Source organism: Mustela erminea, chromosome 5 (genome assembly GCF_009829155.1).
Source record: "Mustela erminea isolate mMusErm1 chromosome 5, mMusErm1.Pri, whole genome shotgun sequence".
Taxonomy (NCBI): domain Eukaryota; kingdom Metazoa; phylum Chordata; class Mammalia; order Carnivora; family Mustelidae; genus Mustela; species Mustela erminea.
The window spans coordinates 75,908,568-75,923,079 of record NC_045618.1 but is presented as its reverse complement, the minus strand read 5'-3'; the positions used below and the strand labels follow the sequence as shown (position 1 = coordinate 75,923,079).

Sequence of the window (14,512 nt, the reverse complement as noted above, 5' to 3'; positions counted from 1 at the left end):
ATGATTCCAGGTATTTAAAATGCATTGCTGGAGTTGCCTGGGTGACTCAGTGGGTTAAGTCTCCGCCTTCAGCTCAGGTCATGGTCTCAGGGTCCTGGGATCGAGCCCCACATCAGCCTCCCTGCTCAGCGGGGAGCCTGCCGCCCCCCTCCTCCCCCACCTGCCCCTCTGCCTACTTGTGATCTCTCTCTGTCAAGTTAAAACAAACAAACAAACAAAGAACGTTTAAAATGCATTGCTGGGACTCATGGGTGGCTCAGTTGGCTGAGCACTAGACTCTTAGTTTCAGCTCAAGTTGTAACCTTGGGGTCTTAGGATCAAGTCCCATCATGGGTTCCATGCTCAGCTTGGAGACTGCTTGGGATTCTTTCTCCCTCCCCATCTGCTCCTCCCCCTGCTTGGTTGCTTGCTCTCTCTCGCTCTCTCTCTCTCTCATAAATAAATAAATCTTTTTAAAAATAAATATATTGCTTAGATAACTGTTTGTAGGAGATAGGCAAATAAATGACATTTTTCCTTCCTACTTTCCAAATTTTCTCAATGGACATGTATTACCACTATAATCAGAAAGATACCTTTATTTTTTAAATGTCCACAACTGGGCAAGCTAGTTTCAAAAAATTAGAGGTTTGATAAATATACTTGATTTGAGAAGGAGGATATTTACACCAGAATTACATATTCTGATAGATAATATTCCTCACAGAAAAACTGTAAAGGACAGAAAATGTAGAGATGGAAACTTGTATCACCAGACTCTACCTACTTAGAGATACTTAGCTGTTCTTTAAACAGAACTGAGCTTAGCTTTTTAGAAACAATGGCCCCTCACATCCAATGGCAGTGAGATCAACAGCAGTTTGCTTAGTAAAAGTTGAGTCTATTATGTGACAAACCTGCTATCTCAGAAGTGTGGCTCTCTGGGCAGAGGCCAGAGAATGCTAAAAGGACAACTCTTGGTCTTTGTTTGCCCGGTGTACTTACCCACTTCACATGGTATTGGCAATCTAGTAATTGGAACTTCTTTTGGGAACCAACCTTTCCCCAGGCTTAGTTCATGCGTTTTAGGTGGTTTAGACAGGACTGAGTCCAGTCTACCCAAAGGAGGAATGACCTAGGCTTCAGTCAACCAGTGGATTCGATGTCTAGGGTCAAGATGGTTCATTAACATAAGCTAAGTGTCAAATGAAAGGCATTTGTTAAAAGCATTGACAAAAGACATGGACTCTATGACTCTGAGCATTTGTAATTTTAAAACAGATGTTAAAATCCCTAGAAAAGAAGCCAGGGTGATGAAGGGGTTGCCCTATGGATTTAGTAAATAGTGGTCACGCTCTCTTACTGTCTTGTGCCTCTCTCTACCATGGCCCTGACCACGCTGGACCCTGGTTGTTGCTATTTCTGTCTCCTCCACCAGACATGCTCTCTGAGAGATGGAGACACATCTCTGGTATGTTGGATCATTCAGATAAGGAGCCTAAATACACAGCTGCTAAAGAAATCATCCTGATGATGGGACGCCTGGGTGGCTCAGTTGGTTAAACAGCTGCCTTCGGCTCAGGTCATGATCCCAGCGTCTTGGGATCGAGTCCTACATCGGGCTCCTTGCTTGGCGGGGAGCCTGCTTCTCCCTCTGCCTCTGCCTGCCATTCTGTCTGCCTGTGCTCGCTCTCTCCCCCTCTCTCTCTCTCTGATAAATAAACAAAATCTTTAAAAAAAAAATAAATAAAGAAAGAAAGAAAGAAATCATCCTGATGGACTAAGCACGGAGCTGAGGCAGTGGTGGCCCTATCACGGGGGACTCAGGTTTCTGGGCTCTAGAAACCCTCCAGGCTGATACCACATCCTCCAGTCCCCACCTTGTACACTCGCTGTCCTGTTCTGGGCTGGAACAAGTGGTCTGCTCTGAGTCAACTTGTGTGGGTTCTGATGTGGTCACAGCAAAATTCTCACACAACCACCCCAAGAACGTCATCAGACAGAGGGGTGGGGGCAGGGAAGCTGTAATAGAAAGCCTTCTAGGAAGAAGCACCACAAACCAGAGAGGAGTTCAATGTCAGTGAGCCCATCTGCACCTGCATCCTTTCCTGGGAGCTAAAAGCACAGAGGAAGCGCCAGTAGCCCCGACCTGGGCAGCCTCCTGGGAAAGATGCAGCCACTCCTGCTCCTGCTCCTTCTGGCCTTTCGCCTGCCTTCTGGGGCCCAGGCAGGTAAGTGACCACCCCACCCTCCAAGGCCCAACCCCCTCCCACAGTGGGCACAGCCCTCCTGGCCCTTCTGCACACCCCTGATCCACCTATCCACCAGGAACATTCTGCACCCTGTTGTCATCTTGCCTTCCACTCTCAAGTAGGGTGCTGGGTAAGCCACCAGCAGAAACGGCAGAGCAGAAGACTGGTTTCTAGAAGAGCCAGTGGGTCCTGTCCCTTCCCCAGGCTCTGCCTTTGCCATCTGGAAATGGAGCTTTCCTAGAAGTACATAGCAGAGGGTGAGAAGCTGGAAAAGAGAACATCATAAATCCCCCTGCAGAGGACAGAGCAGACCTGGCTTCCCTGTGGGATGAGCCAGGTACTTCCCTCAGCATCTGCTTGGGAGAGAAGCCCAGGCTCAGCAGACCTCACTGTGGGATGGACCAAGGTCCCCAGAAGACTGCTGTTACCTTGGCTCTATCGCGAGGCTCCTCATCCTTCTCTCCAACTCTGCTTTTCTTCCCAGGCTGTTAGCGGCTCCCCTTTTTCAAACAGGACCTTGGCAGACATAAACTTCTCTGCTTTCCAGAATCCTAGCAGCACTGGCTCTATCAGCCTTCATTTGGAGGCTCCCTGGGGAGGCTTGCCCTCATGCAGCCAAACAACACTTACCTAGGTATTTACTACATGTCCCATGGAAACAGGCCTTGTGAGACAATACCTATATAACTAAACTTAGGCCCTAAACACAGGATGATGGGGGCCTTAGAAACTCGCTAGAAACAAAGCAAAGTCAAGAGAGGGACTGCTCAGGATCCCCTAGGATGTCTCTGTCCCTACGACGGGTATGCTCCTCTCTTATCATGTGTAGAAGAAAGATTCACACACAGACTGAGACACAGTCTTTTTCCCACTCCCAGGGGAGGGAGTGGAGGCCCCTCCCACGCTCTCCCAAATTCGGGCTGTGCCGGCCTGGCGCATTCAGTGGGTACACAAGAACAGAACAGAATTTTCCCTTAGGAGAGATCATCGGGGGACATGAGGCCAAGCCCCATTCCCGGCCTTACATGGCATATCTTCGTATCAAGAATCAGAATGAGGGGAGAAAGTGTGGTGGGTTCCTGGTACACAAGAAGTTCGTGCTGACGGCCGCTCACTGCTATGGGAGGTAAGGAGCGACCATGAGCCTATACCGCCCTGAAAACCCTGGCATGGAGCCCTGCCTTCTGCCCTGGGCACTCTGAGGAATGCATGAGCCGGGGGACTCCTGAAAGTGGGTGAGGGAGGTCAGGTAGGTGGTGGGGAGAGGGGAGGCCGGAACCAGGTGCATTGCTGGAGTAAGAGAAGAGCTGGGACCTGCTTTGGCCTCAGAATGCAATCTCATCTCATTCACATGTTTCTCTGGGTAACTGACCCCAGTCACCTATGGCTCCAGAATCCTACCTCAGCCACTGAGAAGCAGAAGGCACAGACAGCTCAAACCTGGGAATCTCCTGTTGCCTCAGTTACCCCATCAACTCCAGCGCTGCCCACCCCAACTGCCACCTGCCCTTCACAGCCCCTGGGCTATATCCTGTGATTCCACACCCCCACACCCCACTCTGCTCTCTGTGTAGCTCCATCCAGGTCACCCTGGGGGCCCACAACATCATGAAACCAGAAACAACCCAGCAGGTCATCCCCGTGAAAACAGCCATCCCTCACCCAGACTATGATCCCAAGAACTACTCCAACGACATCATGTTACTGCTGGTAAGGAAACCTCTTTGCTGCCCTTGTTTTCCTGGGTCCACACTGGTTCTTCCTCCCACTGGGACCCGTCCCCTCCCTCCTTCCATCCTGGCTTCCTGGCCAGTGTCCCTAGCTTAGGGCAGAGAGAAGACAGTGCAGCCTCATCGGGACATCCAGGCCCCGAGGCCACTAGCTGAGCTGGACTCTCTTGCCTCTTCCCAACAGCTGGAGAGAGAGGCCAAGCAGACTGTAGCTGTGAAGCCCCTCCGCCTGCCCAGGGACAAGAACCGGGTGAGGCCAAGACAGGTGTGCACTGTGGCCGGCTGGGGGAAGATGGCCAAGATAGGCAGGTACCCAGACACTCTGCAGGAGGTGAGGCTGGAAGTGCAGGACGATGGCAAGTGCAAATCCCGCTATCCCAAGCATTACGACCGCACCATTGAGCTGTGCGTGGGGAACCCAGAGGAAAAGAAGTCTTCCTTTCAGGTGAGATTGGGTGTCTGCTTAGCATGGGTCTAGGGACAGGGGTGTTTGGGGAAGACCTGGGATCTGGAGACCCAAGCAGTGATCTTTCTCGTGAGGAAAGGAGGGGGAACAGCCAGAGATAGGGGGAACCCAGACCCTCTGCGAGTCTGCTGAGGGTATAGGATGTATTCAAATGAGGTGCTCCTACAGGTTGAATTTGCCGCACTCTGCCCCATGTCGGGCCACCAATGCTAGAAACCTCTGCTCCTTGGGCATGCAGGAGTGAAAACCAGGTGGCACCTCAGAGCTGGTCCCCACCTGGGTTACCAGGCTTGGCCTCTATGCTGAGTGTCAGCCCTGCCCACCGGCTTCTGGGTACCTAAAGAGGAGAGTGCAGCCTGCAGTCCTTCAGCACAGGACCTGGGACCCAGGGAAGGAGAGGGAGCTGCCACCTGGGGTGAAGTGAAGCACTGACAAGGTCCGGCCCTGTCCTGTCCTCCCATCTCCTATGGGGTTCACACAAGGCAGTCTTCTCAGAGGCGCTGGGGAGAATGGGGGCAGCAGGAGAACTGATTCACTCCTTCCTTATCTCTGTCCACAGGGGGACTCTGGAGGCCCTCTCGTGTGTAACAATGTGGCCCAGGGCATTGTGTCCTATGGACAAAATGATGGGACACCTCCCCGGGTCTACACCAAAATCTCACCTTTCCTGCCTTGGATAAAGAAAACCATGAAAAGCCCCTACTTACAGGAGCCAGACCATTTGCTCTAGAGCTGATCCAGAATCACACTGGAAAGGGTGGCAGGGAAGGCAACAGCAATCGAATAAATGTGTCTTACCTGAATGTCAGCCATCAAATAAAGGTCTCTTAACTGAATGTGAAGGGCTGGTTTCTTGTTTATTCATTGACCTTCATTCCCTGGCATCAAATCTGTTCTTACAAGGCCAATTACACAATTCTGCTATTTTCTGCTTCCTCTTCTTCATCCTCCACCCCTTTCCCCCAACCCCATGCAAAGTTCTTTCCAGCTTCTGCTTACCTACACCTGTCTCTCAGACCCTGCCCTTCTGCCAGGGCCAAAGCTGAGTACCACCAGGAGAAACCATGAACCTCTCTACGCCTGGGGCTCAGGGTGAACTTCTTACATCCTTCCTCTGTGTTCTCTGGAAGGGAGGAAGGAAACACTGTGGGCCTTGGACACCAAGCTGGCCCAGGCTAGGACAACAGCTCAAGGATGTAGCCCTACCCCAACTGGGAAGTGACAGAGACCTTCTCAAGCTGGACATCCATCCAAGGAAGCTGGCATGGATTGGGGCTGAGTCTCTTGAGTAGCTCTGGAATCTCACCTCAGCTGAGTTGAGTTCCTTTTGCTGACCTCTTCTGAGCTCAGGGACCAACTTGGCCTCGAGTCTCCTGTATCCCTGCTTACCACTGAGAGTGTTCAGTGCCCACCAACACCTGTGTCTTCCAGACAACACTCTTCTGACCTGGACCTGCCTCCTATCCTTTCCACCTACAATATCCAAGTTTGAGCATCTCACCTCTGAGATGCCAGCCCAGTTCATGATCCAGCAAAGAGGGGTATCACAGTCACAAGGCCTGAGAACACCAGACATCATCCATGGAGAACAGGGCTGGTCAGGTGGCTCTACAGAACTCTTGGCCCCATCTGTCACCTGGCCAGGCCAGCTCAACCCCTTCCATGTGTCAGGGTCCACTAGCTGCCAGTCACTTAGTAGCTTAAGTCCCTCTCAACCTGTCCCTCTTGTCACTGCCAACCTCTAGGCTGAGACTCCCTGTTGGTCACCTTGGGCTAAATCAGCCTTTGATTTAAAAAGAGCTCCTCTGTTCAGTAGGACTGAAAAGGACAAATTTTTTCCATCAACCAACCAGCAAATGCTAACTAAGCACCTGCTAAGTGCCAGGTATTGAGTGGACAGAATGCAAGCTCTATCACCTGAGTCCAGGTGAACCTGACACTGTTGAATTTCACCTAAACCAACTAAACCCTTCTCCCTCCTCCACACAAGTCCATGTGACCTACGTCTCTGTGGGAAATGCACAGAAATCAAGTATTTATAGTTATTTTTATTACAGGCTGTATGAATGTTATCACATGTGACCCTAGAACAGCATTGTACGGGATTTGGAAATAGCAGTGTATGGGGCTTTAGTCATTTAGTTCCTAGATATGAAGTTACTAAACTTTGTTTCCTAGAGCATGCTCTTCACCTAAGGGACAGGGCAGCCTTATTTTCATTTGCTTCAAAAGTAACAGGTATAAGGGGCACCTAGGTGGTTCAGTCTGTTAAGCATCTGCCTTCTGCTTAAGTCTTGATCTCCAGATCCTGAGATCAAGCCAGTGGGGAGTCTAGTTCTCCCTCTTCATCTGCCCCTATTCCCCCACCCCCATCCACTCACAAATGTGACTCTCTCTCTCACACACAAATGAATACATAAAACTTTTTTTTAAATAAAAATAAATAAAATAGAGAAAGGAGCAAGATGGCAGACAGTAGGAGGCCCAAATATCATCATGTCCCAGGAGCGCATCTAGATAGTTACCAAAACATTTTGAACAGCTACAAACCGAAGAGGAAAGAGAAGAGAGGAAGAGCAGCAATTCTAGGAACAAAAAATTGACCACTTTCTGGAAAGTGGGACGCACAGAGAAGTGAATCCAAAGTGACAGAAAGATAGACCTCAGGGGAGGGGCCAGCTCCAGGGAAGTGAGAGAGCAGCGGAGCACAAAATTGGAACTTTTAGAGGTCTGCTCCACTGCGGGACATCACTCCAGAGGCTATGCAGGATGTGAAGCCCTCGTGGAGACAGTGTGGTCTCAGGACCTGCAGGGTAACAAAAAGACCAGGGGTGTCTGAGTAGCAGAGCTCCCAGGTATCAGAGTGGGAAGCCGGCTGCAAAGACAGAGCCAAGGAGTGAGCTCTCAGCTCAGGGTTACCTTACACCATGATCCAAGTCACAGCCAGGCCACTGCTCTTCAAACAAGGACCCCATGAGTAGAAAAACCCGGGACACTCATCTTCCTCCCCAGGGAGAATTCCAGGGAGGAGCAGCACAAGAGTGAGGCAGGAATCTGCTAGGTTTGGAGACTCCAAATGGGGCTGTGCACCAGAAATAGAAACAATTGGTCACAGGCCAGGTGAGCTCGGAGAACAGCTGGAGACCAGGGAGACTGGGAGTGATTGACCTCTTTTCTCTGAGGAGTGGGGCCCCAAGCTCTTGTCTCCTCTGGGCTGGAGACTGGGAGGCTTCCATTTTCATCCCCATTCTCCAGAGCTCTCCCAAAGAGTTCAGGGAACAAAAGCTCCTGAGCACAAATCCAAGCAGACTGCTTAGCCTGGCCCCTGGCAAGGGTGGTGCAATTGTACCTCAGGCAAATGCATTTAAAAGCAACAGGCCTCTCCCTGAGGAGATCAGCAACAACATCAAGTCAAGACCAACTTCACCGATCAATGAGAACTGTGAAACTCCACAGCTAGGGGAAAGCAATACATGGAATTCATGGCTTTTTCCCCCATGATCTTTTAGTCTTGCAAAATTAAATCTTTTTAATTTTTTTTCTTATTTTTTTATTTTCCTCTTTCCTATTATAAAATTTCTATTTTTTTAAGATGTTTTATTTATTTATTTGACAGACAGAGATCTCCAGTAGGCAGAGAGGCAGGCAGAGAGAGAGGAGGAAGCAGGCACCCTGCTGAGCAGAGAGCCCAATGTGGGGCTCAATCCCAGGACCCTAGGTCATGACCTGAGCTGAAGGCAGAGGCTTTAACTCACTGAGCCACCCAGGCACTCCCTTATTATAACATTTTTAAACTATTTTAACCCCACTGAGCCACCCAGGCACTCGTTTATTATAACATTTTTAAATTATTTTATTTTATCAATACTTTTTTTAAAATCTTTTTTAAGTTTTCACTGTCATAGTCCTTTTTGTTTTTCTTTTCTTTTTCCAAACAACTTATCAATTCCCTTTTTAGAATCTTATTTAAGTTTCATCTTTACAGTCATATTCGATCCCTTCATCATGTTTACCTTTATTTTTGTACATATAAGTTTTTCTTTCTTTAAAATTTTGGGAGGTAGTTTCTTCTAACACACCAAAATATACATAAAATCAAGTGTGTGTCTCTGTTCTATACACCACTTTAATATACATATATATATTTCTCTTTCCCCCCTTTCTTGTCTCCTTGGTTTCAGGTCTTTTCTGATTTAGTTAGTGTATATTTTTCTGGGGTCACTGCTACCCTTTTAGTATTTTGCTCTCTCATTCAACTATTCCTATCTAGATAAAATGACAATGCAGAAAAATTCACCACAAAAAAAAAAAAAAAAAGAAAAAAAGGAGCAGTACCAATAGCTAGGGACCTAATCAAGATGTACATTAGTTATATGTCAGAACTAGAGTTCAGAATAATGATTATCAAGATGCAAGCTGGGCTTGAAAAAAAGCATGGAAGATACTAGAGAATCACTTTCTGGAGAAAGAAAAATCCCTTTCTGGGGAAATAACTAAAATCTAATCAAGTTGAAATAAACAAAAGCTATTAAGGAGGTACAATAAAAAATGGAGGCTCTTACTGCTAGCATAAATGAAGCAGAAGAGAAAATTAGTGGTATAGAAGATCGAATGATGGAGAATAAAGAAGCTGAGCAAAGGAGAAACAAACAACTACTGGACCACAAGGGGAGAATTCAAGAGAAAAGTGATAGCATAAGACAAAACAATATAGATTAACTGGGATCCTGGAAGAAGAAGAAAGAGAGGGGGCAGAAGATATATTGGAGCAAATTATAGCTGAGAATTTCCCTAACTTGGCAAGGGGAACAAGCATCAAAATCCAGGAGGCACAAAGAACCCATTTTCAAAATCAATAAAAATAGGTCCACACCCCATCATCTAGTAGTAAAACATACAAGTCTCAGAGACCTGGCAGGCTAGAAAGGACTGGTATGATATACTCAGATCACTAAACAAGAAAAATATGCAGCCAAGAATACTATATCCAACTGCACTGTCATTGAAAATAGAAGGAGAGAGGGGTCTGGGTGGTTCAGTAGGTTAAAGCCTCTGCCTTTGGCTCAGGTCATGATACCAGGGTCCTGGGATCGAGCCCCGCATCAGGCTCTCTGCTCAGTGGGGAGCCTGCTTCCTCCTCTCTCTCTGCCTGCCTCTCTGTCTACTTGTGATCTCTGTCTGTCAAATAAATAAATAAAACCTTTTTAAAAAAAGAAAATAGAAGAAGAGATAAAAAGCTTCCAAGAAAAACAAAAAGTAAAAATCGCAAACACTTAGCTAGCCCTACAGGAAATATTAAAAGGGGTCCTCTAAGAAAAGAGAGAGCCTAAATGGAACAGACCAGAAAGGAACAGAGACAATATACAATAATAGTTACCTTATAGGCAATCTGATGGCACTAAATTCATATCTTTCAATAGCTACCCTGAATGTAAATGGGTTGAGTGCCCCAATCAAAAGACACAGGTTATCAGAATGGATAATAAAAAAAAAAAAAGACCCAATGATATGCTGTCTACAAGAAACTGATTTTAGACCCCAAAACACCTCCAGATTTAAAGTGAGGGGATGAAAAACAATTTATCCTGCTAATGGACATCAAAAGAAAGCTGGGGTGCCAATCCTTATATCAGAGAAATTAGATTTTAAGCCAAAGACCATAAGAGATGAGGAAAGACACTGTGTCAGAATTAAAGGGTCTATCTAACAAGATCTAACAATTTTAAATATCTATGCCCCTAACACAGGAGCAGCCAATTATACAAACCAATTAATAAAAAAAATCAAAGAAACACATCAAAAATAATACAATAATAGTAGGGAACTTTAACATCCCACTCAATGAAATGGACAGATCATCTAACCAAAAGATCAAAAAGGAAATAAAGGCTTTAAATGACACACTGGACCAGATGGACATCACAGATATATTTAGAACATTCCATCCCCACACAACAGAATATACATTCTTCTCTATTGCACATGGAACATTCTCCAGAAGAGATCACATCCTGGGTCACAAATTAGGTCTCAACTGGTCCCAAAAGATTGGAATCATTCCCTGTATATTTTCAGACCACAGTGCTTTAAAACTAGAACTCAACCACAAGTAGAAAGTTGGAAAGAACTCAAACACATGGAGGCTAAAGAGCATCCTACTAAAGAATGAGTGGGTCAGCCAGGAAATTAAAGAAGAATTTTAAAAATTCATGGAAACAAATGATAATGAAAACACAACTGTTCAAAATCTTTGGGACACAATAAAGGCAGTCCTGAGAGGAGAGTATATAGCAATACAAGCCTTTCTCAAGAAACAAGAAAGGTCACAAGTACATAACCCAACCCTATACCTAAAGGAGCTGGAGAAAAAAATGCAAAGAAAACCAAAACTCAGAAGGAGAAAAGAAATAATAAAGATCAGAGCAGAAGTCAATGATATGGAAACCAAAAGAACAGCAGAACAAATCAACGAAACTGGGAGCTGGTTCATTGAAAGAATTAATAAGATTGAGAAATCCCTGGCCAGACTTAAGAAAAGAGAAAGGACCCAAATTAATAAAATCATGAATGAAAAAGCAATCACAATCAACACCAAAGAAATACAAACATTTATAAGAACATATTATGAGCAAATATACACCAGAAAATTTGACAATCTGGAAGAAATGGATGCATTCCTAGAGACATATAAACTACCACAACTGAACCAGGAAGAAACAGAAAACCTGAACAGACCCATAACCAGTAAGGAGATTGAAGCAGTCATCAAAATATCCCAACAAACAAGAGCCCAGGGCTAGACAGCTTCCCAGGGGAATTCTACCAATATTTAAGAGGAATTAATACCTATTCTCCTGAAACTGTTTCAAAAAATAGAAATGGAAGGAAAACTTCCAAACTCATTTTATGAGGCCAGCATTACCTTGATCCCAAAACCAGACAAAGACCCCATCAAAAGGAGAATTACAGACCAATATTCTTGATGAACACAGATGCAAAAATTCTCACCAAATATTAGCCAATAGGATCCAACAGTAATTAAAAGGATTATTCACCACAACCAAGCATGATTTATTCCCAGGCTGCAAGTTTGGTTCAACATTGGCAAATCAATCGATGTGATACAATACATTAATAAAGGAAAGAACAAGAACCATATGATACTCCCAATAGTTGCTGAAAAAGCATTTGACAAAGCACAGCATCTTTCTTGATCAAAATTCTTCACAGTGTAGGCATTGATGAAACCTATCTCAATATCATCAAAGCCATCTATGAAAAGCCCACAGTGAGTATCATCCTCAAAGGGGAAAAACTGAAAGCTTTTCCCCTAAGGTCAGGAACACACCAGGGCTGTCAACTATCACCACTGCTATTCAACATAGTACTAGAAATCCTAGCCTCAGCAATCAGACAACAAAAAGAAATTAAAAGCACCTGAATCAGCAAAGAAAAAGTCAAATCTGACTCTTTGCAGATGATGTGATACTTTATGTGGAAAACACAAAAGACTCCACCCCAAAACTCCTAGAACTCATACAGGAATTCAGTAAAGGGTCAAGATATAAAATCAATGCACAGAAATCAGTTGCATTTCTATACACCAACAGCAAGACAGAAGAAAGAGAAATTAAGGAGTTGATCCCAATTACAATTGCAGCCAAAACAATAAGATACCTAGGAATAAACCTAACCAAACAGGCAAAGAATCTGTACTCAGAAAACTACAAAGTAGTCATGAAAGAAGTTGAGGAAGACACAAAGAAATGGAAAAAAATGTTCCATGCTCATGGATTGGAAGAACAAATACTGTGAAAATGTCTATGCTACCTAAAGCAATATATCCATTTAACACAATCCCTATCAAAATACTATCCATATAGAACAAATAATCCTAAAATTTATATGGAACCAGGAAAGACCCTGAATAGCCAGAGGAATGTTGAAAATGAAAACCAAAGTTGGAGGCACCAAAATTCCAGACTTCAAGCTCTATTACAAAGCTGTAACCATCAAAACAATGCAGTACTGGCACAAAAACAGACACGTAACTCAATGGAACAAAATACAAAGTCCAGAAATGGAACCCCAATTCTATGGTCAACTAATCTGCGACAAAGCAGGAAAGAATGTCCAGTGGGAAAAAATTTCTTCAATAAATGGTGTTGGGAAAATTGGACAGCCCCATGCAGAGGAATGATACTGGACCATTTCCTTACACCACACATAAAAATAGACTCAAAATGGATGAAAGACCTCACTGTGAGACAGGAATCCATCAAAATCCTTGAGGGGAACACAGGCAGCAACCTCTTCAACCTCAGCTGCAGCAACTTCTTCCTACAAATATTGCCAAAATCAAGGAAATCAAGGGCAAAAATGAACTATTGAGACTTCATCAAGATCAAAAGCTTCTGCACAGCAAAGGAAACAGTCAACAAAACCAAAAGACACCCACAAGAATGGGAGAAGATATTTGCAAATGACATACCAGATGAAAGGCTAGTACCCAAAATCTATAAAGAACTTATCAAACTCAACACCCAAACAACAAACAATCCTATCAAGAAATGGGCAGAAGACATGAACAGATATTTCTGCAAGGAAGACATCCAAATGGCCAACAGACACATGAAAAAGTGCTTAACATCACTCGGCATCAGGGAAATACAAATCAAGACCACAGTGAGATACCACCTCACACCAGTCAGAATGGCTAAAATTAATAAGTCAGGAAATGACAGATATTGGCAAGGATGTGAAGAAAGAGAAACCCTCCTACACTGCTGGTAGGAATGCAAGCAGGTGCAGCCACTCTGGAAAACAGCATGGAGATTCCTCAAAAAGTTGAAAACAGAGTTACCCTATGACCCAGCAATTGCACTCCTGGGTATTTACCCTAAAGATACAAATGTAATGATCCGAAGGGGTACATGCACCCCAATGTTTATAGCAGCAATGTCCACAATACCCAATCTATGGAAAGAACCTAGATGTCCATCAACAGATGAATGGATAAGAAGATTTGATATATAGACATATATATATACATATAGATATAGATATATAGACATATATATGTCAATATCTCTCTCTCTCTATCTCTAAATATATATATATATATATATATATATATATATATATGGGATACTATGCAGCCATCAAAAAACAGAAATCTTGCTGTTTGCAATGACATGGATGGAACTAAAGGGTATCATGCTAAGCAAAATAAGACAATCAGAGAAAGACAATTATCATATGATCTCTCTGATATAAAGAATTTGAGAGGCAGCGTAGGGGGTCATGGGAGGTAGGGAGGGAAAAAATGAAACGAAATGGGACCAGGAGGGAGACAAACCATGAGAGACTCTTAATCTCATGAAACAAACTGAGGGTTGCTGGGAGGTTGGGGGTAGGGATAGGGTGGCTGGGTTATGGACAATGGGGAGGGTATGTGCTATGGTGAGTGCTATGAATTGTGTAAGCCTGATGATTCACAACTGCACCTCTGGGGCAAATAATACATTATATGTTAATATTTTAAATTTAAAAATAAATAAATAAATAAATGGAACATATTTTACAATGTAGCAGATCAGAATGTCATTGCACAGATTCTAATGGTATGAATAACCACAATATTCAATTGCCCAAAGGCAATGGGTGACTCTAAACACACACCCAGTTCTACAAGCCAGAGACAATCTCTGTCATGACTGCAAGCTCCCACCTATGCACACTCAAACTAAAACCAGAGAGGCTTACATCGTCTGGAAAAATGGAGAATCACCTCTTCTCTTCAGGCCACCATGGCTCCTGCTGCATCCACAAAGCCCAAGACTTTCTAGACTCTTCAACATTCAGAAATTGCTGGCTTGGAGGCCACACATAGAAGATGTGATTTCTTGCTAAACAAGGATTTCCTTGTGTTGAGCTTGCCTCACAAGATGCTTCCAGCAGCCATACCTCTAAGGTTTTGCCATTAGTGTGGGCACTGCCTGAAAGCTGAGTTTAAGTTCCAGCCCTCAACTAATGCCCCACTGCACCAAATACACACAACACCACCCCCTTCTGTGACATGGGGT

General features: G+C 44.6%; 1 protein-coding gene across 2 annotated transcripts; it reads left to right on the top strand.

Annotated features, from left to right (window-relative positions):
* Positions 1-2,001: 2,001 nt before the first annotated feature.
* Positions 2,002-5,263, top strand: LOC116591215 (granzyme B-like). 2 transcript variants are annotated; one of them, XM_032343978.1, is made up of 5 exons: positions 2,002-2,210; positions 3,210-3,357; positions 3,806-3,941; positions 4,146-4,406; positions 4,987-5,263. In XM_032343978.1, the coding sequence occupies exons 1-5, from the start codon at positions 2,150-2,152 to the stop codon at positions 5,155-5,157; spliced, it is 777 nt and encodes a 258-aa protein (XP_032199869.1). In that variant the 5' UTR covers positions 2,002-2,149; the 3' UTR covers positions 5,158-5,263. The 2 variants fall into 2 exon arrangements, with proteins under 2 accessions (XP_032199869.1, XP_032199870.1); XM_032343979.1 differs by lacking the exon at positions 4,146-4,406.
* The last annotated feature ends 9,249 nt before the right edge of the window (positions 5,264-14,512 follow it).